At 38.3% G+C, this 26615-nt stretch overlaps 1 protein-coding gene across 1 annotated transcript in view; it reads left to right on the top strand.

Moving 5' to 3' along the window:
- SIK2 (salt inducible kinase 2) overlaps positions 1–26615 on the top strand; it is a 167180-nt gene that overhangs the window by 100867 nt on the left and 39698 nt on the right. The window contains exon 4 of the mRNA XM_069080260.1: positions 9691–9852. Coding sequence (XP_068936361.1) covers positions 9691–9852 — 162 coding nt within the window. The remainder of the gene's footprint in view (positions 1–9690; positions 9853–26615) is intronic.

Here is a 26615-nt window from a genome sequence, read left to right as displayed (position 1 = left end):
GCCTGTCTCTTTCTCTCCCCTTATCCCTATGAAGGATAGACACAAAGATCACTGATAGAAGCCTAACACTTTATGGTTACAAAAAGCTTTATATCCTTAATCTCATTCAAGCTTCACAACCCTCCTATGAAATAGGTAACCCAAGTATTATCCCTCCTTTTACAGATGAAGAAACAAGTCTAGAGAGGTTAAGTGATTTGTCTGTGATCACAGGGCTTGTAATAGTAGTCACAGGACTTTAATCCAGGTTGTCTAATTCCAAATCTAATGTTTTTTCTATTATACCAGGGTTCTTCTGAAAACATGTCTACCTGGCCACCAGAAATCTGTTATAAACATTATAAGAGCTAAGTGAAAAGTAAAAAAGTGTGATATATTTCTTAAACAAGTCATTCATACTTCTGAGTTACTTTAACCCTATAAACAAATTACCATCTATAGAAATGGAAATTATGATTGCGGGAAAGAAGCCTGGAGAAGAAGATTTAAGAGGTAGGATAAGAGTAGTGTGTCTCCATATCAGAAGGGCTGTTGGGGAAATAAGAATTACATTTGTTCAGACTGGCCCCAAGTAACAAAACTAGCAACTGATCAAAGTTATGGAGAAGCATAACTTGGCTTGATGGAGGAAAACACTTAATGACAATTAAAGGTATCCAAACGTGGAATGGAGTAATCTTCCCATCAGGGAAAGGGGGTGAGGGGTGGGGGAGCACCTTTAATAAAAAGCCGAATTAACAGTCGTTATAGACAATTTTATGCAGGCTTGGGTTGGACTAGATGACCTGAGAACACTTGCAGCTAACATTTTTTTATTCTGTAATTTGAGCACATAAAAGATTAAAGTCTGAGGCCTAAGTGATTGGGTCACAGTACTTTCCATGATGGAAAGATGGTCTGTAGAGAAAATTAAGAGAATAAACATGTCCTTTACCATATTGTTTTAGGCAGTGAAGAAACGTTCAGTTATATCAGAAAGATGTGACCTTAGAGAATTGAATGGGTAGTGAAAGGTCATGATTAGAATCGCAAATCTGGGAGTCATGTTCATAGTGTGTCAAATGGAAGTGATCCTGCAGTGAATATAGAAATCACAGAAGATTGCTTAAATTAGAACTGTAGGAGATGTCCATTAACTGAAAAGTGTGAAGAACCATGAAAAGATATATCTTGAGAATTATATCATGAGAATTCATGTAGAGATTTCCTAGAGGCAAATGGATAAGGCTTAGAAAAGTGTGTGGTGGAAAGAGCATTGAGTTTGGGTTACAAACATGTGTGCAAGTCTCAGCTGTGCTACTTGCCACCTCTGTGACCTTAAGCAAGTCACCTAACTTCTCTAGGCCTCAGTTTATTGAAATAGGAAATGAAGGGGTTGAACTAGATTGCCATTTGATAATTAAAAAGCCATGGTATTGTTCATATATTTAGAGCACAAAATGTACCTTTCTGTTAGCTGTGTCTGTCCTGGTTTTTCTGAGTGGTAAATAACAAAATTGGGAAGGCAAAGATGGTCTGATGATAATATTCACAGTCATCATTTCTGATTCTTTTACTTTTGTTACTGCTTTCTCTGCAGGGGAGTACATCACTTTTTCTAAATAAACAAATTTTAAATTTGTCTAAGCTAGAACCAAGAAAAATCACCAACATTGTTTTTCTTGATCAGTTTTATTAGTTGATATCTAAATAAGTACAGTATCATGTCATTGACACTTAAGTGCTCTTCTTGGTATATCTTTGAACATTGATGATGATGAAACCTTACAAAGTAGGGAACTTGCTGAGAATGGAGCATAGCCTTTGCTCCAGTTTTCTGAGTACTAGCTCTACAGTCATCATGAAGAATGATCTTAAAGAAAGGTCATACATGTTTTTATACCTGCTGGAACTTTCAGTCAAAGAGGGGGAAGTACTATTTGTCTCACTATTTAGTCTCTTAATCTCTAAGACTCATTCTGTGCCCTTTCATTGGAATGAATGATCAAAAGTTAATTGTATATCTGAAATGCCAGCAAATTGTTTGGCAGTTTTTACTTTCTCATGCAAGATGCAGGATATAAAGATTTTCTTTATTGCTGAATTTGCCCTTCAGTAATGAATTACCAGAATGGCAGCCAAATGTCATCAGGTTGAATGGATTCACAGAATCTTTTAAAAAGTTTAAAGGACCCTTAGAGGTCTTCCAGTCTAGAGTTCCAGGCCACAGCTACCTGACAAGTAGCCATCTATCCTCTGAGTGAACATGGTTTGCTTTTTTATTTCATGAGACCTGTACATTCCATTTTTAGATAGCTCTAATTATTGAAAAGATCTCCTTATGTTAAACTGAAATCTGCCCATTTACCCTAACTTGCTGTACTCTAGAGTTAAATAAAATAAATCTTATTCCTCTAACACAAGACTGACCGGTTGAAGATAGCTGTTCTGACTTCCATATGTCTTCTCCAGATTTAATATTCTAACTGTTATTCATGTGACCTATATTGTCTCCATCATCCTTAACACTTTTGTAAATTTTAGCCTTCTTCTGACAAAATGCCATTTGATAATTAAAAAGTCATGGTATTGTTCATATATTTAGAGCAGAAAATGTACCATTCTGTTGGCTGTGTCTGTCCTGGTTTCTCTGAGTGGTAAATAACAAAATCGGGAAGACAAAGATGTAATGCTTTAGTACAATTAACTTTACATAGGTCTACCATACATCTACCTTCTACTTTAACATTTCCAGGAATCTCTCTTCTATAATTACTTTTGTGCTTATTTGTACTATATATTTATACTATGATGAAGCCTTACAAAATAAAGAACCTTCTGAAATGTAGCATAGCCTTTGCTCCCATTTTCTGATAAAGAAACATCTTATATATTGGTATACCTGTTGGAACTTGTCTCTTAATCTCCAAGATTCATTCTGTGCTCTTCCATTGGAATGAATGATCCAGAAGTTAATTGCTTCTTTCCTTTATCAAATATAGAAACTTAGACCAAAGTAGTTATGCTAAACATAAGTGACCACCTGTCAGATAATAGTAGAGATTTTCCTACATTGAATGAGAAGTTAGACTATAACCTCCAATACCCCTCATATTTTTATTCTACTGTTCATAGTGTCACAGATTTAGAGCTTGAAGGGATCTTAAAAGTGGTATTTGAGATAGGCTTTGATGAATGAATAAGGTATAGAGTATTGGAGATGAGTAAAAATTCCAGGTTAGGTAAACATATGACCAAAGACATAGATAGGAATAATAAGGAGGAAGATAACACATAAAAGGGGTTTGATGTAAGGGGGAGTGGCATCTATGTAGGAACAAGGTGTAAAAGTAAAAAATCAGAAGCAGAACTGGGAGATGCATGAGTGTTAGTTCCTTAAAGGGGGGTTCTGGGCAGGAACTCACTAGTCAGAGGAGAGAGCTGTAGGGAGAGAGTATAGGAAAGGAGGTCAACTGAGAAAAGGCTGGAGTGACTGTTTAGAGCTAGATTATAGGAGACCTCCAGTGTACATGTGATTATACATTTTACAGAAGGCAATAGGGTGTCACTGAAAGTTTTTGAGAAATTATATTATTTTGACTGGTGATATAAAAAAAGAATTGGAGGAGGTACCAAATGGAGAAGATGGTATAAAGAGGAAAGAAAAGTTTGCCAAACACAAAACTTTGAGGTGCGCTCAGGTTTAAGGGATGAGAAGAGGATAAGGAGTGGTGTGGGTCAGGAGAACCACCATGATGAGAGTGTAATGTCATAGAAGTCAGGGATAAAATGGGTTTCAAGAAGAAAAGAATGCTGAAGAACATCAAATGAAACAGAGAGGTCAAGGAGGATGTGGTCAGAAAAAGGAAAAAAGAGTTATGAGTTGAGGGCTTTGGGAGCTTGAAAAAAAATGAAGTTTTGGAACAATCATTGTAGGGAATACAATAGAGTCAATAAGCTAAATAATGAGACATGACAGTGAGGGTCCAATTGTATTTATATTACAGAAATTGATAGTAGACACTGCATATTTGTGCATTATTCTAGCAATATTCATCAACTCAGGAGCATGGGGGAAAAGGAGGTAAATTGTAGAGTTGCTTTGGACTGAAGATTAGTAGGATGGGGAACTGCTGAAGACAGAAGAGAGTAAGGAATAGAAGGGCATTATTGAAAATACAGATTGGATAGGAGGAGAAATGATGCAAGGATAGAGCTAACAGACTGGATGAATGAAGAGAAATCAAGAGACTAAAGGTCTTAAGAACAAGGCTAGGACAGGTAATAATTAAGTAAATAAGATTTTTTTAAATTAAATTTTCTTTTTTACTCATATGAACTTGATAAACATCAACAAATACGAAAATTTCCTGATACAAACAGTAGATAAAAGGTGTTTTTTAATAGTACCACCATTATATTACACAGCTTGAACTCTACCCTCCTTATTTCTCTCCCCTTCTGGACTAACTTCTGCTCTCTTCTGTATACTTTTAAGTGGTGTTTTTGTTTTTATTTAGGAAATAAAAGTCTTTCCTTATTTTTTGTAGTGATCTCTCCCCCCTCCACACACACATACAAAAGTTCTTCCTTGTAACAAATTAGTCTAGTCAAGCAAAACAAGTGTACACATTGACTGTGTCTAAAAATGTAGGTTTCATTCAGTACCTCTAGTCCATCATCTCTCTGCCAAAAGGTGGGAAGCATGATTCATCATCTCTTTTTTGGAGTCGTGATTTGTCATTGCATTGCTCATAGTTCTTAAATCTTTCACATTCTTTTGTGATGCTGTGGGTCTTGTGTGCTTTGTTCTGGTTTTCTTAAATTGACTGAACTATAGGAGATTGGGGTCAGAGAAAGCAGTTTCACGGGTCAAGCTCTAGGAGACAGAACAGTTTCAAATTATGAAGAGTTCTAAGAAATCATCTTGGTGAATGACTGAAGTAGAGTAGAGGTAGAGATAGTAAAATTTGGAATTTAAGACCCTGCAAAAACAGTGTTAGAATGGGCATCAGCCTGAGTACTGAGGTCTTAGGATGATGTCAAGGGAAAGGGTTTGAGAGGAAGACTGAGCCAGCCATATAAATGAATAGGAAGGTGGTGATACAATTAAACAGCATGAATTTCAAGGGAGAAATGGAAGAGATTGACATTACTTGTAGAACCAAGGGTCTGAAAGTAGGAATATGGAACAAGAAGTATGGTGATACCGTTCTGTATGAGGCAGGGGGAGTGGGAAAAGGAACTGCCATCTTTATAGGGGCATCCAGATATGTGACATCCTCAAGAGAAAGTTTCAGTTAATGCAAAGATGTGGTAGCAGTTTAAAAGTGACCAGGACAGGAGCGGCCAGGTGGCTCAGTGAGTAAGAGCACTAGCCCCAGTGTCGGGATGACCTGGGGATCGAATCTGGGCTCAGATACTTAGCACCACACCCAGAAATAACTGGCCGTGTAACCTTGAGCAAGTTACTTAACCCCAATTGCTTTAAAAAAAAAAAAAGTGACCAGGACGAAGTAAAGTTTCACAACGAAATAGGGGTTATAGTGGACGAGGAAGGATAGAGATTGGGAGGAGTAGGATGAGATGAGATGGAGAAGGATGACACTTCTAGAAGAGGTTGTTAAGTTTAATTGAATTTGCTTCTGTGGAGTCCATGTCACACAATGGGCTCATACTGAGGGTGTGGTCCTTTAAAATACCCAAATATTTTTCTCGTAAATGCCCTTCTAGTTACCCTTTCCTATATAGTTTTTTTTTTTTAACTCTGTTCAGAGCTTTAGATTTATGTCTTTTAAATTTTATCTTATTAGATGTGGTCAACACTGTTTCAAACTGTTAGGGTCTTTTTTGATACAGATATTTTTCTTCCAGCTTGCTAAGTATTCTTCCTATCTTTGTATTGTCTATACATTTGATAAGCTTTATTATATATGTTTATTATCTAAAATATAAGTTTATTATCTGTACCACCATCTAAATCATCAATAAAAAATTTTATTTCTGCCCTTTGTCTTCTTTTTCTAGATTAGTTTCTTCTCTGACAAAAGTCTTTCTGTGGTGATTCATTTTTTAAAACATAGTTTTTAGTATGAAACGTTATAGAAGGTCTTTAGAAAATCCAAATAGGTATCTTTTGCTCTCTATCCACATGACTGGTTGGGCTCTCTGCCATGAGTGTTTCCCCACTCCAGTCATTTTCCACTTAGTTATCTTCTTAAACATGAGGTCTGACCTCTCTCTCTCTCTCTCTCTCTCTCTCTCTCTCTCTCTCTCTCTCTCTCTCTCTCTCTCTCTCTCTCTCTCTCTCTCCCTCTCCCTCCCTCCCTCTGTCTCTCTCCATTTCCCTCTCTCTCTCTCTCTCCCTCCTTCCCCCCCTCTCTCTGTCTCTCTCCCTCCCTACCCCCCCCCTCTCTTTCTCTTTCTTTCCCTCTCCCTCTCTTTCTGCCTTCCCTTACTTTCCCTCTTCTACATCCAGATGGCACTTGGTATATTTTAGATCAATTCTATTCTGTGCTAAGATGGCAGAGTATTAACAGGACTTCCCTGCAACTCTGGTTTCCACCTCTTCCAATACATGTAAAAAATGACTCTAAACAAATTTTAGAGCTACAAAACCCACAAAGTGACAGAGAGAACCAAATCTCTCACTGAAGGCAGGCCAGCAGGAAGGGGCTATCACACAGAACTGGGAGCCGAGCCCAGCCCTGCCAGCCATGTAGTTTTGGCCCCAGGGCAGCCCCAATGGAGAAGACTTCAGGAGAGTGAAGCACCAGCAGCTGTGGCAGTCTCCAGACTTCTCAACCCATAAACGCCAAAGACAAAATAAAAGGTCAGTGTGGAACTCTGTTGGAACAGGGGTGGATGGAAGAGCGCAGTCCAGGGGTCCAGCCCCTGTCCCCTGGGGCGAGAAGGGGTGGAGGTACAGCAGCTGCCATGTGGCTGCCTAAGGAGCTCCTGGCCTACAGATTGTAGGGGGACCAAGCAACCATTCAGAGGGTAATCGTTCTTACTTTGACCATCTTGGATCTGGATCACGGTCTTGGGTGGAGGTCTTGGGATATCTGGCCAGGTTCCAGAGCCTGTGGGGGCTGCAGAGAGGGCACCCCCCTAATTACTCCAGCAGCTGTGAAAACCCCAGTGATTTGGGACAAAGCTCTCTCCATTCTAAAAACAGAGTTCTACCATGGCAAAGAGCTCAAACGTCAAGTAACTGGCTGGCAATATGAGCAAACAGAGGAAGCACAAACAGACCATAGAATCCTTTTTTGGGGACAAAAAAGATCAAAGCATGGAATGGGAGGAAGACAATGAAGTCAGAACTCCTGCATCAAAAGCTCCCAAAAAAATATGAACTGCTTACAGGCCATGGGGGAGCTCAAGAAGGATTTTGAAAACCAAGTAAGAGAAGTGAAGGAAAAACTGGGAAGAGAAATGCAAATGATTCAAGAAAATCAAGAAAAGCAAGTCAATAGCCTGACTGAAGAAAATATCACCTAAAAAAATAAAATAAAACTAACCCAAATGGCAAAAGAGGCCCAAAAAGCCAATGAGGAGAAGAGTGCCTTAAAAAATCAAATTTGCCAGATGGAAAAGGGATTTCAAAAACTCACTAAAGAGAATAATTCCTTCAAAATTAGATTGGAGCAAATGGAAGCTAATGACTTTATGAGAAATTAAGATACTATAAAACAGTTCCAAACAAATGAAAGAATAGAAGGCAATGTAAAGTATCTCATTGGAAAACCACTGACATAGAAAATAGATCCAGGAGAGATAATTTTAAAATTATTGGACTACCTGAAAGCCAAGATCAAAAAAAGAACCTAGACATCATCCTTCAAGAAATTCTCAAGTAACAATTGCTCTGATATTCTAGAACCAGAGGGTAAAACAGAAATTGAAAGAGTTCACCAATTGCCTCTTTAAAAAGACCCCAAAAAGAAAACACCTAGAAATATTATAGCCAAATTCCAGAGTTCCCAGGTCAAGGAGAAAATACTGCAAGCATTCAGGAAGAAACAATTTGAGTATTGTGGAAACACAACCAGGATAACACAAGGTCTAGCAGCTTCTACAATAAGGGATCCAAGGGCTTGGAATATGGTACTCTAGAGATCAAAGGAGCTAGGATTAAAACCAGCAAAACTGAGTATAATGCTTCAGGGGAAAATATGGTCATTCAATGAAATAGAGGATTTTCAAGCATTCTTGATGAAAAAAACAGAGCTAAACAGAAAATTTGATTTTCAAATACAAGAAGCAAGAGAAGCATGAGAAGGTAAACAGGAAAAAGAAATCATAAGGAACATGTTAAAGTTGAACTATTTACATTCCTACATAGAAAAATAATAATTGTAACATAAGGCTTTTCTCAGTATGAGGACAGTTGAAGGGAATATATGTGTGTGTATGTATGTATGTATGTATGTATACCTACATATATATTTATGTGTAGGAGGGTGTATGTGTGTATAAATATATATGTGAGTGTGGGCATATGTACATATATATATATATATATATATATATATATATATATATATATATATAGACAGAGGGCACAGAACGAGTTGAATATGAAGGGAAGATATCTAAAAAACAAAATTAAGAGGTGAGAGAGAAATGTATGGGGAGAAAGAGACAGGGAGAGATAGATTAGGGTAAATTATCTCATATAAAAGAGACAAGAAGGTAAAAGGAAAAAATAGAATAAGTGAGGGGTGGGATAGGATGGAGGGAAATATAGTTAGTCTTTCACAATATACCTACTATGGAAATGTTTTGCGTAACTACACATGTACAACCTATATTTAATTGCTTATCTTCCCAGTGGGGGTGGGTGAGCAGGGAAGAAAGGAAAAATTCTGGAATTCAAAGTTTTAAAAACAAATGTGTATTAAAAAAAATTTTTTTTTACATGCAACTGGGAAACAGGATGTACAGGCACCAGTGTGTGGAAATCCATCTTGCCTTACTCGAAAGTTGGGGGGTGGGGATGGGGGAGGAGGATATAAGAGAGTGCAGATTGGGGAAAGGAATATTCAGTGGACTAGCCATTTTGGGGTGGGGGTAGGGGAAAGATGAGGAGAAAATTTTGTAACTCAAAATCTTGTGAAAATGAATGTTGAAAACTAAAAATAAATAAATTGGGAAGGAAAAATAAAAATCATTATTCTGAGAAAGGGTTCATAGGTTTCACCAGACTGCAAAGGGATGTATGACAGAAAACCCGGTTAAGAACCTGTAGTTTAAATGATGTGTTTTGTATAATAGTTTCTAAGAACTGGTTTTCTATTCATTTTCTTCCTCTTATGCTAACTTACTTTTATATTAAAAAATCATGTTATGAGGAACATTCAATGAAAATTTTCATCAGAAGGCTAAGTATCGTGTTTGGATGTAAAAGAGAATGTGAACTATCCTAGAAGAATATATGGCTTACCTTTGTCTGGTTTGGGGTTTTCACCAAATATCTGGACTCCAAAGAATACTGATTGACATTGCCAAAAGGCCAAAGGATTAGGAAAAGGAAAATGTAATTGAACACAAATTTGTGTTGATAGAATGCAGAGCTTTCTAAGAGAAAAACCTGAATATTAGAGTATTTACATATATATATACACACACATATGTATGTGTGTGTGTGTGTGTGTGTGTGTGTATAAAATATTCCTTTGACTAATAGCTCAAAAATTTTCTCTTCTACAGATTACCTTGCAAATCATGGCCGGTTGAATGAGTCTGAGGCAAGGCGAAAATTCTGGCAAATCCTATCTGCAGTAGATTACTGTCATAGTCGGAAGATTGTACACCGTGACCTCAAGGCTGAAAATCTGCTGCTAGATAACAACATGAATATCAAAATAGCAGGTAACTAGAATGTGCTCTAAACAATATAAAATTCTCCCCACAGTAGTTCATGTTTGCTGTGATAGATCAGCAATTGTAGAGGAAAGTAGTCTGTTTCATGACCAAAGACGGTAAGCAAACAGATTCTAAGCATATTTTCCTTATTCATACTTGGCATTTTGTATAATTAAAAGCAAGGAAAACATAATTTTGTTGTTAACATAAATGGTAGTGTGCTGGAAGCAAGAGTTTGGGTAATCTACTTCCCATTGTGGGTATATTCTTGAAAGAGAGATACTGTTTTTTCTGTATGCATCAAATGTTGCAGTCACTCAAAAAGGAGAAAGACACAGTCCTGAATGTCTCTATCACCAGTACTTTTAGTTGTGTAATACTATAACTTGGCTGATTGCAGGATATGTCATATTTCATGCAATATTATCTTTATATCTACCCCAGAATCTAACACAATTTTTTTGCAAATTGGGGAGGAAGGTGCTTAATTCCATGAATGAATGCATTCCGACCAATTATGTAAGCTGAAGTGATGAGGCAAAGGAGGAATTAGCTAGGTTGGGGTTAATCAAGAATGACTTTCTTGAAAAGGTGTGTTTTCTGGGTTGGGTTTTGTAGGACATGAGATAATAGATGTAAAAGCTTAAAAATTATAAAGTATTGTGATCGTATGGAGTGTCAGAGAAGCAGAGGAAAACATCCAGGCAAAAGAGAAAGAAAAAGGACAAGTAGATTAAATACCGATTGTAAGAACCACTAGATTCATTGGATAAGTATAACCAAGAAAGAATTACATTAGGTAACTATATTCATTTATATTTGTCCATCAAATGTTTTTTGAATGCCTACTGTGTACGTAGGGCAATGTTCTAGGCCCTCTGGGGGGATACAAAAAATGAATAATCATAGAATCTCAAGTTGGAAGAGAATTCTAGTCTAGCCCATACCCCAACTCATCTCTTACTAGTTATTTTCTAGTCTTTATTTGAAGACCTCCAATAAAGGGAAACATCTCTCTTCCCCCTACTAAAGAAAACCCATTTGGGGCGCTTTGATTGTTAGGAAATTTTTCTTTGCATTATTTGTCTCCTGCTGCTTTCACCCATTGCTACTCATCCTGCCACGTGGGGCCTGGCAGAATCGGTCTAATCACTATCAGCTCCTCACTTTCTTAAAAGACAGATAGCATACTCTTCATCAGTCTTCTAGAGCTTCTTCAAGCCAGATATTTCCAGTTCCTTCAAATAATTTTCATGAAATAATCTCCAGTCCTTTCACAATCCTCGGTTACTGTTTTCTGAAAGCATTCAGTTCTAGGAGTTAATTTGGCCTGAGATCAGAAATTAGCTTTTGTGGGTGCCATATCATGTTACTGATTCATAGTTGAGTTTTTAGTCCTCAAACTGTTGGGTAGCTGTGCCTCCCTATTTTGGCCTTAGGTAATTGATTCTTTTTTTTTTTTTTTGCCCAAGTATAGAACTCAGCATTTATCCTTATTACTATGTATTTGACCCATTGTTCTGTAATGACTTCTCTTTAAATCTTGTTATTCAACTGGTTCCAAAGCCACCTAAACATGTTATCATCTAGCTCATATTTCACCATCTTCTCCACAAGGATCGATGAGAGACTTTGTTAGCTGCTTTGTTGAAGTCTGGGTATACTAAATTAAGAGTATTTTACTTATCTAACAATCTAGTAAGCCTGTCCAAAAAAAAAAAATCTATAATTTTAGTCAGGTTTGACCTGTTTCTGCTATAGCTTCCTTCATTAGGCCTTGGTCCCTACTTTCATGCAGCTTCCCTTCTAATAGGAAAGATAAAACATACACCAGTAACTTTGATATGAGGTGTAACCTAAAGATAGGCAAAGTACAAGAGTAGAATAAAGTGCTATTATGTTAGTTCAACTCAACTCACTTTAACCAATTAAGGGTTCACTGTGTGTGGCTTTGGGCAGTGTTCCAAAGACCTTGTTCTCAAATAGCTTATAAGTTTTGGGGACCAAACCCAAAAAATTATGATTCAAGAAAACATTCATGGGTGTAAAGGAGAAGTCTAGGTAAAGTGCTATGAGAAATTGAAGTAGGAAAAGATCATTTCAGCTGTCAAGGAAGACTTTATGGAGGAGTTGGCACTTAAATTGGACTTTAAAGGAGGGCTGGAGAAGGAGTATATTTCCAGACATGAAGACAAAAGAGAAAAGGATAAAAATGGGGGATGGAGAACAGTTATAGAGTGTTTTAAGATCAGAGAGGTGTGTTGGAGCTAGACTGTGGAGTCTTGATACTTGATTCAGATGACTGGTTGCTGTCCTTTGTGCTCAAAGAGGACCAAAACGATATCACTATGTCAAGGTCAAGGTATAGTGTATCCGACTGTGGCTGATCACACCAATACAAACTTGGAAGGCTCTACCACAGGCTGGGCACAAATAGTCCATGTGAGCATTGGGAATAAAATGTCTCTAAATTTGTACACCTCGCATTTCTTTTGAGCTGCTGCAATTCTGCCTTGTTCAGAGAGCACTGTGTCTTCTTTGATGTGGGCACACAATGCTGGGCAGTCCTGTTCCTTGTCTCCCATGCCTCACAATCAGTTCCAAAGTTCTTCAGAGAGATCTTGAAAGTCTCCATGTATCACTTCCTCTGACCTCCATGTGAGCACTTGCCTTGTGTGAGTTCTGTGTAAAATTGTCTTTTAGCAAAATGTACGTTTGGCATTTGAACAACATGGCCAGCCCTTCAGGGTTGTACTCTCTGTAGTAGAATTTGAATGCTTGCTTTTCAACTCTTTTTCAGTACTTTGGTACAGTACACTTTCCAGGGATGCACACCTAGATGGTGAGATTAATGCACACATTGCCAGAGCTAGCTCAGTGTTTGGGAGGCTCCAAAGGAAAGAGGTATTAGGGAGAGTTAGAGGTATTAGGCTGCCAACCAAACTGAAGGTCTACAGAATCGCAGTATGCCACATGAAACCTGAACAGTATGTCAGCACCGTGCCAGGAAACTGAATTGCTTCCATTTAAATTGTCTTAGGAAGATTCTGGTAAGATACATATTGGTTAAAATAAGATACTTGACACTGAGGTCCTTTCTTAAGCTCAACTTCCAGGTATTCAGACTCTGATTCAGATTGCAACAGAAAGGCACTCTGAAAGAAGAGGGCATGATCAGAGTGGTTAGGACGATTATTTAGGCAAGGAGGTTGAAGAATAAGATTGGAGACACCTTTTACTAAGCAAATGCTTAAAAAACCTTAAGATTGGACAGGAAGGAAGGTATAACAGTTAAGAAACTATTGTAATCCAATCAAGTATAGTTGAAGGCCTGTGTAAGGGTGGTTGGAGTAGGAATGGGAAAAGGAAGGTGACTCAGATTGAAAAAGATGACAAAAAATAAAAATGTTAATATTAAAGAGGCTTTAGGAAGATACAAATTAACTGGGTAGAGCTGTGAATTGCTTTAACTATTATAGAAAATGACTACAAATTATACTAAAAATCACTAAAAGTACCATTGATTAGGCACATAATCCAGTGAATTACAAAGCAAGAGGAAAAGGTCTCATATGTATAAAAATATTTATAGCAGTACTTTTCACAATAGGAAACTGAAGGAAAATGGGTGCCTCTCATTTGGGGAATGACTGAACAAATTGTGGTATATGAATAAATGTAAAGGTACACATAATGAAAGACATGGAAAATTGATCTGTCTGGTATTTAATTGTGGTTTCACAAAACTGACAGTGAAGTAAGCTTTCTGTTCTCAGAAGAGAGGTGTGATGAACTTTAGAGAGTTGAGGCCATAGGCTCAGTTCCCATCATAGACAATTACTAGCTCAGTGATAGCTGATGGACAAAGTTATTTCGCGTTTCAAAACCTTATTCCTCACATGTAAAATGAGGATCATAATACACTACCTTCTTCATAGTGCTTTTCTGAGGCAATTGCTTAGAAAACCTTAAGGCATTATATAAATGATGATTTATTTATATTTTAATGAAACTTCCTTGAATTGAGGATTTGGAGTATATCTAGACCTTATTAACACAACCCTTGAAGGAAATGGGAAAGTTTCAGAAATATTGTAATGGTGATGTAATTTGAATTTGAAGATCCCTTTGTGTTTGCAAAGGTAGCAGGTACTTAGCACTTAGTAATTGATCAAGCCTCTGTTGAGGAAACAGAAGGTATGAACTCCTGTCTCCTGTTACTGATGTAACAGGAAGGGGTTGGCTGGAACAGGAAGCTAATGCTGTGTGTGTATATAAGGAAAAGCCCCAGGAAGAATTTCTTGGGACCAGCGTCTGGAGGCAGAGCAGCTATAGACGAGAAATGAGAATTGAGAACTGAGTCAGAATTTCCTGAGAACTTGTGGTGGCAGAGCTTCTTCTGAATTGGAGCCCAGGAGTCCAGGAGCACCCCCTCTCCCAGGCTAGATAAGGTGATTCTGATTTTTTTTAATGAGCTGCAGAAGACTGAAGAAGCATGATGAGGATGAGGACTTTGTGGCTTGGTTGAGCCTTGAATTCCCAGGAACAGAAATTGTGAAGGATTTGAAATGGACTGGATCCTGTGAACTTCAGTGTGGAGCAGGACTTACATGGAGAGCTGGACAAGGAACTGGGAGCTGTCTGCCTTTGAATCCAGGTGACTGGTGGATTCAGGTAGGAGTTGCCTGCCTTGAGTCAAGATGAAAAGACCTCTCAGTGGGTACTGAGTAGTGATGAAATTGTAGTTTACTAGTGACCTAGGGGTGGAGGGTCTGTGTATTTTCTAATGATTGTACTTAGTGATTAATGATACTTAGTAATTAATTGCTGAATAAGTGACTGATTGAGTAAATTTAGTGTGCCCCATGAGTGGAAGACTTTGACTATTGTACTTTGAGATGATTGTTCTTTGTTCAAAACTTTGTAGCTACTATGGTGAAAACTATGTGGCCATTTTAATGATGAGCTGTTGTGAATATTATATTGTGATTTTCTGTGATGAGTTGTAATATTGTGAATGCTGTACCTTGATTTTCTGTGAATGTTTTGCTCTGATTTGTCGTTGAATAGAGTGTTCACTATGCTATGTAATCAGAACTTAAAAGCTGTTCACAGTAGCATTCTTCTGGAAAGCTGCTTGAGCATTACAAATATGTATTGTGAGACTGAATATATTTAAAGCAAATCAATTTTTTTCTGGGATGATAAATGTATTTAGTAAGACATAACCCACACAATTACACTGGTCCATGAATCAGAGGGCTCCTCTTATAAATCCAAGGAATGTCTCAGTGGGAGATGGGAAAATGATTCCTATTGTCTATGATTTAGCCATTGTCTTATAAGAAGGAGCAGACAGATTTTCTTTGAAAAATAGCTTCAGGTGGTACCGTGTTTCCCCGATAATAAGACCTATCCCGAAAATAAGCCCTCCCCTTACTGTGTGAGATTCCTCGAAAATAAGCCCTATTGAGATTGCTACTGTAGTGAAGGTGATCCCCTGCGCTACACGCTACATTACGGTACCCTCTGTATGCACCATCCCCCCCCCCGGGTGAAACGCATGCCGCGCTCCGAGCTGCATCCAATCAGAGCTGCAGCAGTGAGCGCGTCATCCTGTTCTTCCCCAGTGATTTGCTTATTGAATAAAGGTACATTTTTTTGTTCACATTTACCTGTTTATTAAAATTGCTGTCAATGTTCATTAAAATAAGCCCTCCCCTGAAAATAAGCCCTCTGGTGTTTTTCTGTCCAAAATAATTAATAAGACAGTGTCTTATTATCGGGGAAACACGGTACCTTGTGCCATCCAGAACCAGAAGTGAAAGAAAGGGCAGAATGCTTCACACAAAGCATCGTGGAAAGTTGATTCAAGAAGGACTCTACTACATAACTGATACTTTTTGAGAAAATTGATTTCTCAGCATAGACTATGAACCCACTCTTAGATAAAATGCTCGTAGCTATCATCTGGACCCAGTGACATTTTATTGACTTATTGCTGTGGTTTTTTAACCAAATGTAGCATGAACTTGGAGTCAGCAAATATTGAAATGCTTTGTCTTCCTCTCTGAAACTTGCATAGTACCAGAAGCACATATTTTTGTATTTTCCATATTCAAATAACATTTCTATGCTATGCCAGCCTATGCTTCTCATCTTTAATTTGAGGAAAATGATCATTTGCTTCTAAATACATTGAACTTGCTGACCCAAGAAGCAAACTGCCCTGTATCATGCATTGATCATTAGGGTCCCATTCTATCTTGACCAGGAATTTTTTCTTTAACATCCTGTTAGGTAAAAAGTGAGTGATATTTTAAATTAGACTTGCAGCTGACTTATTCTTGTTGGGGACCATCAAAATATGATTTCATTGATGTCTGTGTTGGCCGATCAGTATTCAGTCCTTGGAGTGGGGTCAGTATTGCCTCTTTCACTCTTCTACCTTTCATTTATCATCCTTTGTTTCTTCCTAATTGTCTCCCTCATTCCTATAACCATAATAACAAAAGATGAATGGATCTCTATTGGACAAGGCTAGCTGAATATTAGATGAAAGTATGAATTAACCCTAAAGACTGTTCTGTAGGAGAATTTTAAAATATATGCAATAGAAACTATATCACATTGTTGAATGTATATGAAAAATTCCATTGGCTATGTTGATTCTTTGAAATAGTTTATATCTCTCACCTTGAAAAATGATTTGTGATCATATATTTTGTTTGTTTGTTTTTGGAGGGCAATTGGGGTTAAGACTTGCCCAAGGTAAGACGGCTAGTTTTTGTGTTAAGTGTCTGAGGCCGGACTTGAACTCAGGTCCTCCTGACTCCAGGGCCAGTGCTCTATTCACTGTGCCATCTAGCCACCCCTATATTTTATTTTTTAATATTGTAAATAGTATGAACTTTACTTATTAACTTAAGCTTTTTTTAGATTTTGTGTCTTGCAGATAAGAATTTTCAAAGAATTATTTTAGAATATAAATAATTTTTGCATGTGAACCATATGAGAACTATTCAGCAGTCTTTTCACAGGCAGCCTTTAATGAAAAATCTTGATTATTCCCTTTTTCAAATGAAGGAGCATTGTAGAGCTCTTGGGCTTCATTAGGTAATAATCAGTGGGATCAGACAAATCAGTTATCAGATATTTTAGCATGTACTGTGTGTAAGGCCTTATTGAAACAATGTCTTTGTGCCTGCATAAGAATTTGACATCAGGAGTCCTGTATTATTTAAATGTTATGATAATAGCATCTTTCTGGCTCCAAAAAGAGACTTCAGGGGTGGCTAGGTGGCACAGTGAGTGCCAGCCCTGGAGTCAGGAGGACCTGAGTTCAAATCTGACCTCAGACACTTAACACAAAAACTAGCCATGTGACCTTGGGCAAGTCACTTAACCCCAACTGCCCTCCAAAAAGCCAAAAAAAAAAAAGAGAGAGAGAGACTTCAAAATGCAGAAAACCAAAATAACAAGAATCTAACCTTCTATTCTGGTAATATCTAATATGATCAAATGTGATAATATTTGTAGACAGTGTTTAGAACACTTTGTATATGATATACTATATTGGCACATGGTAGCCACTATATAAATGCTTATTCCCTTTGTTTCCTGAATAATTCATATTAACCATTAATTTGGTAGCTCATGTTTACTAGTTACTTAACCATCACAAAGTGTTATACATGTGTTGTCTCATTTGATCCTCACAGCATCCCTAAGAGAGAGTAAATAAAAGTTGAAATGTATACAGCACTTTATAGTTTTTAAAGTGATGCTTTTTTAATAGTCTTATAAGGTAGATGGTATGTCTTACTGTATCTATTATACACATGAGGGAGCTCACACCTAGAAAGGTTACTTGACTTGCCACATAGCTAGTATGTACCAGCACAGTCAGAACTTTAGCCCTGCTTTTCTTATTCCAAGTCCCATTCCAGTGTGTTAGGCTGCCTCTCTTATATCTATAGTATATGTTTGGCTGACTGACTTGTTCAGAGAAGTAAGAAAATGAGGCCAAATGAGTTTAATCTTCATGTAGTCTGGGGCTATTATTTCCATTGTAACAGATTGCAGCACTGACCCAATCTTCTAAAGGTCACCCATGGGAAAACCAGTGAGTATGAATGGATCATGGCAAATTTATATTATTATTAGGAGGGAAAAGTATATTGTGTGTGTATTAACTAGGGTAGCTAAGTGACCAGTGAACAGAGTACCTGGCTTGGAATCAGGAAGACTCATCTTCCTATGTTCAAATCTGGCCTGGGACATTTACTAGCTGTGTGACCCTGGGCAAGTCATTTAACCCTGTTTGCCTCAATTTTCTCATCTGTAAACTGGTCTGGAAAGGAAGTGGCAATCACTACGTTGTCCTTAACAAGAAAAACCAAAATGGGGTTACAAAGAGTCAAACATGACTAAAAAATGACTAAACAACATTATATATTAGTGATTTCTGATTTTATTTTTTTGAAAATTTTTTGTATTCTGAACTTAAACCGAAAAGAGCATTTCCATACTGACAACAGAACACACAGAAGATTTTATATGAAATCATGAATCTCCATTTCATAACACTTGCTTTTTAAATATATACATATGTATGTATATATAATCTGCATATTATTTTCAAAACTGCTCTGTTTATACTTCCTTCTGTTTTCTTCTATGCATTTTTAAAAATGTTAAACAATGCCTCACTTTTTTTGGTATCACTGTTGCTAACTCCTCCTATCCTATTCAATTAGAAACCAAAAGAAAAAAAGATTAAAAAAAACAACAATTTTGTAATAACATATCCAGGCAAAACAGATCTGCCCTGTGTGTGAGAGCGCACTGGAGCATCTTGTCTATTCTCTTTGTCAGGAGATCCTCTGGACATTTGGTCCTTCATTCCATTGATTATAGTTCTTGAGTGTTTCAAAGTTATTTATTGTTACAGTGTTACTGTCCTTGTATAAATTGTTCTTTTGGTTCTGTTTACTCAGTATCAGTAGATGATACCTAGGAATCTCCATAATTGGTTTGTTTTTTTTTTCAAATTTCTTCCAGCACATCATTAATATTCTGTTACATTTGTATACCACGATTAGTTCAGCCATTTTTCAGCTGTCTGAGATGCAACAAAGTATAACCCCTTGAATTCTAGTTCTTGTTTTTCTCCACCCACCTCCCACATTTTAATTCTGCATTTAGGGTCAGGAAGGTTTTTTCCTTGCAGTAATCTCCTCCCCCATATTAGACCCCCTCCCCATTCTTACTTGTTTTACTATTGAGTTAGATTTATTTCTGCACCAAACCTGTGTGTTTGTGTTCAACCCTCTTATGTCTGGTTCCAAAACAAATTCCCACGTTAGCCATGTTCCTCCCTGCCCTGCCCCCCCCAAAAAAAGAAGGAAGGAAAAGAAATATACTTCTATCTGCACTTTCCATCAGTTCTCTATCTGGAAGTGAATAACATGTTTTATCATGAGTCTTTGGGAATTGTGGTTGGTCATTATGTTGATCAGAGTTCCTAAATCTTTCAGAGTTGACTATCTTACAGTATTGTTGTTTTATAAATTTTCTACTTATTCTGTTATCATCACTTTGCTTTGCATCACTTCATACAAGTCTTTCCATGTTTTTCCAAAACCATCCTTTTCATCCTTTCTTATAGTACAACCTCAGTACATTTTGAAGACATAAAGGTTCTGTATAGATGCTTGTTTTTTGTCACCTATTTGAATATTTAGCATCACATCAAACAGCTCCTTCCTTTTGCTATAATAAATTGACCTGTGTAGGTTTTTTTCTGGGCTCTTATGTTTCTATTTTAAAGATAACTAGTCAGGTCTGATCCTTTAATTTTTTAAAAATGCTTAAAAGGCATGACATTAAAGGTCTATCTTTAGCCCTCTGTAGGATTATACTCACTTTTGAAAGATCTTATTCCTAATTGTAAGCTTACTCCTTTTGTCTTCTAGAATATTGTATTTCAAGGTCTCCTATAATTTATAATAGCTACCAATTCTTGTATGATCTTACTTGTAGTTCCTTGGTTCTTTCTGGTAATTGGAATGAGGAGAGACTTGAGGTAGGCAGATCCAGAAGCAAATTATTGCAATAGTCCAGGTGTGAGGTAATGAGGGCCTGCACCAGAGTGGTGGCAGTATCAGAGGAGAGAAGGGGGCATATTTGAAAGATGTTGCAAAATTGAAATTGACAGGCCTTGGCAGCAAATTGGATTGGGGGAAGAGGGAAGGGAAGAGAGTGAGGAGTCCTAGAATTATTCCTGGGTTGCAAGCCTGAGGATTGGGAGGATGATATTGCTTTCTACAATATTAGGGCAGGTAGGAGAGAGGAAAGGTTTAAAGGAAAAGATGATGAGTTCCATTTTGGACATGCAGAGTTTAAGATGTCTAAAAGGCATTTGGAAATTTGAGATTGGATATCAGCAGAGGGGCTAGGACAGGATAGGTAGATTTGAAAATCATTAGCATAGAGATAGTAATTAAATCTATGAGAGCTGATAAGATCACCAAGCAAAGTAATATGGAGGGAAAAGGGAAGAGGGCCAACACAGAACCCTGAAGAAAGTGTCAGAAGGCACCTGAGTGATAGGAGATGAGGAAAGGGGGGCTCATGGCAAAGTCTCATTTTTTCTGTAAAATAGAAGGCAAGGTTCTGATGAGAGGGTAGAGGTAGGAGGAGCCATGGGAGGTTTGAGGAAGGATGAAAAGTTTTGAAATAGACACTATGGAGAGTGAGATAATTGATAATTGATAAGGGAGGTATAGTAGAATTACCTAGCAGCAGTGAGGGCACAGTTGAGATTATACAACATAAATTTGTCAGAATAGTTGCCTGATTTTCTCCTTTTTCATTCAGTAGCACAGGTAGAGAAGCAAAGGCAGTGAATGGTGGGAATGATCCAAGGCTGATTTTATATGAATTTTTTTCTGAGGTTGAGGCTTGAATAAGTATAAGAGCCCTAGAAAGAGATTGTTCTGTTGTCTTTGTGTTTTTGTTTTGTTTTGTTTGTCATGTTGAAAGAATGTTGACAGTCTTAATTGATCTGACAAATCCAGGGTATGTGTTGAGGGCTAGTTCAAACCTAATTATTTCCACACAGAAAGCAAATTTTGCCAAGAGAAAAAAGTTACTCTATGGCTACCAAAGTACCATCAAAGTATCACTAGTAAGCCAGTAATAGGTGAATAAAAATTATGTCAAAAGTTAATTGAAAATTTTGTGACATAGATACAGGATATAATAATTGAGGGATGTATTACAGTTTATCTGAGAACTGCAGTAAGAGTGCTGGGCATAAAGTCAGGAAAACTTGGGTTCAAGTTTGGCCTTAGGCCCTTAAAACTTGCTTAACCTTCAAACAAGTCACTTAACTTCAATCTGCCTCAGTTTACTCAAGTTGTAAAATGGGGATAATAGTAGTACTCACCCCACCCCAAAGGTTGTTGTGAGGCTCACATGAGCTAATAGTTGTAAAGTCTGTAGCAGTGTTCTTGGCACATAGGAATCACTTAATAAAAATGCTTGTTTAAAAAAAAAAGCGTACAGAAGCTCTTTACTCAGAATAAGTTGCCTCATCTATGTGATGAGATTGCCAAGATCACAGGTGTCCAAACAGGTGGATGATCTTTCAGCTGCAAAAGCAAATTGCAGGTTATATCTCAGTCTCACTTAGGTGGAAACTGTGGATTTTGTCTCCATCATAGCCTCCCTACCTTTATTGGCACCTAGGTGGCCCAGTGCATAGAGAGAGCTGGATTCGGTATCCAAAGACCCAGGTTCAAATCCTGGCTCAGAGACCTTAATAGTTGGATGACTGTAGGCAAATCACTTGACCTCTCTCAGCTTCAGTTTTCTCATATTTCTGAAATGGGGATAATGATAGCACCTACCCCAGTATGTGAGGCTCAAGTGAGATGCAGATGCCAAGGGCTTTGCAGGCCTTGGAGGGCTGTGTGGATTCTGGCAATTATTATTGTCCATCTTGTTGCTGTTGTCCTCATCCTCTCCCAGTGCTCTAGTCTATTTCTACTATGCAGGCTTCCATCTTTCTCCATTCTAAACCAAGTGATGAACCCTTAGGGCATTTAGTAACAGCAACCCACAGCAGCAAAAAGGCAGGCACAGGGAAAACTCCACTTTCGCTCCCTTTGCCCCCAGATCACCTCATAACTGAAGCAGGCTTCATGTAGGCTCTGTGCTAAAGGGGGAGTCCCCACTGCTTTTTATCTTAGGTATAACAGAGTAGATGAACAGACATGGATCAGTTGTGTTCTGAATCACAGATATTTATATTATTCCCACCCCTACACACACACACACACACCACACCCATATTCCAGATGACCTTTTTACTCTCAAGAACATTACCACCCTTCCAGGTACCCAAGTGTGGTGTCATACTCCCATTTCTTCCCTCCCCTGCCCTTCAGTCTAATACGTTACCAAATCTTGTCCATTTTATCTTTACATCCCTCATGTCTGTCTTCACAAGTGCACAGTCCCTCAGGCTCACAACCTAGGCATTAGCCTGGACTCCTCACTACCTGTGACTGATCTGTTGCCGAGGCCTGTCAATTTCACCTTTGTAGCATCTCTTGAATATGCCCCATTCTCTCCTCTGACACTGCCACCACTCTGGTGCAGGCTCTCATCACCTCACACCTGAATTACTGCAATAACCTGCTGGTGTATCTGCCTACCTCAAGTCTTCCCCCACACCAGTCTGTCCTCCGTTTAGTCACCAAAGAGCATACACACACATACCTCCCACTCCCACTCATTACCTTCCAGTTGCTTTCTATCATCTCCAGGATGAAATACAAAGCCCTTTATAGCCAAGCCTCCTTCTACCTTCCCAGTTTTCTTATACCTTACTTCCTGACTCGATCCAGTGGCCTCCTGGCTATTCCCTATGCCTGTAATGTTCTCTCTCCTCACCTGTACCTGCCATCTTCCTTCAAGTTCCATTGAAAATTCCATCTCCTATAGGAAGTTTCTTGTGTGTTGTCTCCCCCATTGCATTGGGAGCTCCTTGTGGGCAGGGACTACAGTGCCTGCCATCTTACCATAGAGATGGTAAATACCTGAGTAAATCTAACTATTTGTATGTCTCTGATTACTTTTTTTTTCTTTTTGAAGGGGGGAAGGTAGGGCAGTTGGGGTTAAGTGACTTGCCCAGGGGTCACACAGCTAGCTTTGTGTTAAGTGTCTGAGGTGGGATTTGAACTCAGGTCCTCCTGACTCCAGGGCCAGCGCTCTATTCACTGCACCACCTAGGCATCCCTCTGATTACTTTCCAATAACTAAATGATATTTCGAGGAATTATCCAGTATCATATTTTGTATGATAATCAAAAGCGCATTCTGAGTTACTGACTGGTAATAAATACAACCTTCATGGCTATTTTATGGCCTAGCTTTGCTTCCTTTTACACTTGCTTTGCTATTTACCATTAGGAATAATGTATTAGCCATAAATGAAATAAATCTAGTTTTGTATCAGAAAATAAAAGAGCTATATACTTAGCCACCCTATCCATTGATGCTTCCTGAAGAGATTGTTTAGGAATAACTGTATTAGCAGGAATGTCCCATCGTATCTGTGCTAGAGAAAAAGCATACTATAGAAGGCCCCACCACAAAGAGACACAGTGTCGGACTTTCCATGCAGTGAAGCAAATGTTCTTCTCTATGTACTTGAATCTCCCTTTGTTTCCCCCCTCACTCACTTAAAGAAACACAAGGTGTGGGCCATAACATGGTGTCAGGGCCTTCATCAAGGGAGCCAGCTTTGAGCTGTGTCCTTCCTGGGAAGTGCCTCCATCAAAACTAGGTTGCCCCAGCTGTAGATTCTTCCCTCACTATTCCCTTACTTCTTTTGCCCATGAAGTGTTTTTATGAGAGCCTACTGAGGTGGAAGAACCAATCTTTCATTCCTAGAGGAACCTTCCCTATATAGTCTTTATTTAAAGTCAGTTATCACTAGAGTCAAGGTGGGCCTGTCAGATTGGCAAACAGCTCTCCATTGTTAGAAGGGTAGAATAGAAAGTGATTGTTGTAAATGGCACCATCCATGTCTAAAAGGGAGCAGTCTCTCTTTTCCTTTTGGTGGAGGAGAGGGGATGTTAAAAATAAGACCTTCATTGTGCTGTGTACTTATACAGGAAGTTTAACTGATTAACCTTGGCTTTCAGGCATTGAAGTCAATGATTTAGTTCCTTTGAAGAGCTTTTCAAATATGTTTGGCTAGAATCCTCAACTTAATGAGTGTGTAAGAAATCATCTTGTGATTGGGCTGTGGAATGAGAGCCAGCTTGGAAGGGTCCCGACTCACTCTCCTCACGTACTTTCCTTTAAAGTGATTCACCACTCTAATGCTAGCTGTGTCTGCACTAAAAGTACACGAATGCCAAAGTTTACTAGTTTTGCTTTCCTGGCATTAGGTGAAATTAAAACATTGCTCTTTTAAAACTACTTTGGATATCTCGTCCTTGACTGAAGTACTGTTGTTAGTTTTTTCCAGATAATTTAGACTATGGCTGTTAACTTTGCAACTTGGATTGTAGTATAACTAGAGTAGGGGGTTAGTCATATCCTAAGGCTTTAGAAGTATGGTGTAGATAAGGTTTTTCTAACAACTTTGGAAATCTATGTGTTAGGCTAGCAAGGTAAACTTGTGAAACGATGATTTTTAAAAATTTCTCTTATTGTGGTACCCTTCCTTCCTTTCCTCTCTCCAGTACATTTAGTGGCTACAGTGCATCTAGCTGCTCAGGACCAACCATGAGTGGTTTCTATTTTTTTGTACCTTTTCCTTCTCTTTCCATTCTTTCCCATTTCCTGTTTCTGTCCTATGTCCTGTTTAATCAGGGATCTGATCTTGTCAAGGTAATAGTAGGTGATAATGAATTAATTAGGGGACCTAACAGTGCTAAACACTTAAAAATGTTTTGTTAGTTGTTGTTTTTTTTTAATTCAGGGCAGATGTACCAGTCTCTGGAAGGTTCTTGGGCAACAAATCTAATAATAGAAATATCAGACATTGGGGATCAGCTTAGGTTGGCATCCAGTAAATCAGTGGTCTCTAAACTCTTTTTTAATTTTTATTTATTTATTTTTATTTTTTGGTCTTTATTAATTTGTTTGTTTACTTTCAGTTTACAAGATTCAGTTCCACAATTCCTTGAATTTCACATTTTCTCTCCCTCCCATGACTGCATACAATCAAGTATAGGATCTGCAAATACTTTCACATTAGACATTAGTCAGATTATAAAGAATGATTGCATCAGATGAAATGAACAGTGGGAAAGAGGAAACAAAACCAAAAAAGAAAAAGATCAGGTAGTTTGCTTCATTCTGCATTCAAATTCAGTGTCTCTAAACTCTTTAATCACTTACCACTCTCAGTAAACCATTTTTGAGTATGTGCCCTTCAATAATGTGCATATTTATGTATTTTAAAATTATATGCATGTACTTCTTTACTTATGATTATGTATTTTGTAAAATATTCACAAAAATGGATTTTTAAAAGGATGGAGAATGGTTTGAAAGGGGGTAAGAGCTGAGGAAGGGAGAAGTTTACTGCAGTAGTCAGGTGAGACATGATGTAGGCCTGGACTGAGGAATGGCCATCTGAGTAGAGAAAAGGGGACAGATGGGGACATCTGTAGGTAAAAACAACAATTGACTGTGGATACGGAGTCAGGAAGAGTGAGAAGTTGAGGATGACCCCAAAGTTGTGAACCTCACCACGGATTGGAAAGTTCTGAAGAGGAATGGGCTTGAAAGAAGAGATCATATAGTGAGTTCTGTGATCTGTTACAACCCATCCAGGTCAGCTCCTCTCTTGTGCCAGCTCATTTAGAATGAAGAAGAGGAAGGCAGACTTCTTTCTTATTGGTCACTGCCCCTCAAAGGGACTGACATGAAGGGATCTGAGAGAGAATGGGCATGCTTGGAGGAGGGCAGACTCTTCCCTGTGTAGCTGTTGCTATACAAATAGAGGAGCAGAGAGGTTATAACTGCTTTGAGGAACCTATATTTGGCTCAGAAGGGGGAATTTGGTGGCTTGCACAACTGTGGGAGAGGGTGGGAGATGGGGAAGTCTTGGGAGATAAGGGTAGGTATAGTTGTATTGAGGATAAGACCCACGATTGGCTATCCATGGCACTATCAGGTGGTTCAAAACCAGAAATTGATAATGCCTTTATCAGTGTAAATGACATGAAAAAGAGGCATTAACATCTATTTTTTGCCTTTGTACCCTAAGGTACTAGCTGACTTGCAGCTTCCATGTGTGTTTTCTCCTCCTTTAGAATGTAAGCTCCTTGAAGGCAAGTACCATCTTACTTTTTGTGTTCACAGCACTTAGGATAGTGTTTTGCCCATAGTAAGTGCTTAATAAATGTTTTATTCTTTCATTCATCTTGGGGAAGAAAAGCTGTGACTCATCTTCCTATCCTCTGATAGGCTGATCACATACATACCCCTTCTGATTAGACTATGGCCCTGGAAAGCCCCTGGGCTACCACTGTGGAGACTACAGACTTCAACCACTTCATATAGGTAACACCTATTTGGTCCAGATGGAAATCCTCTTCCCACACACCCCATCCCTCACTAGCCCCCAATTTTCATGAAATTGCCATTGCAGTACTATGGTAATGGGCCTTATATTGAGAAATAAACTCTTCTCTCTCTCTCTCTCTCTCTCTCTCTCTCTCTCTCTCTCTCTCTCT

This window comes from Petaurus breviceps, unplaced genomic scaffold (genome assembly GCF_028583685.1).
Source record: "Petaurus breviceps papuanus isolate PSGF00001 unplaced genomic scaffold, PetGlider_PUasm1.0 91133, whole genome shotgun sequence".
Classification (NCBI taxonomy): Eukaryota; Metazoa; Chordata; class Mammalia; order Diprotodontia; family Petauridae; genus Petaurus; species Petaurus breviceps.
The sequence above is the reverse complement of the archived record's forward strand: the minus strand, read 5'-3'. Positions and strand labels throughout refer to the sequence as shown.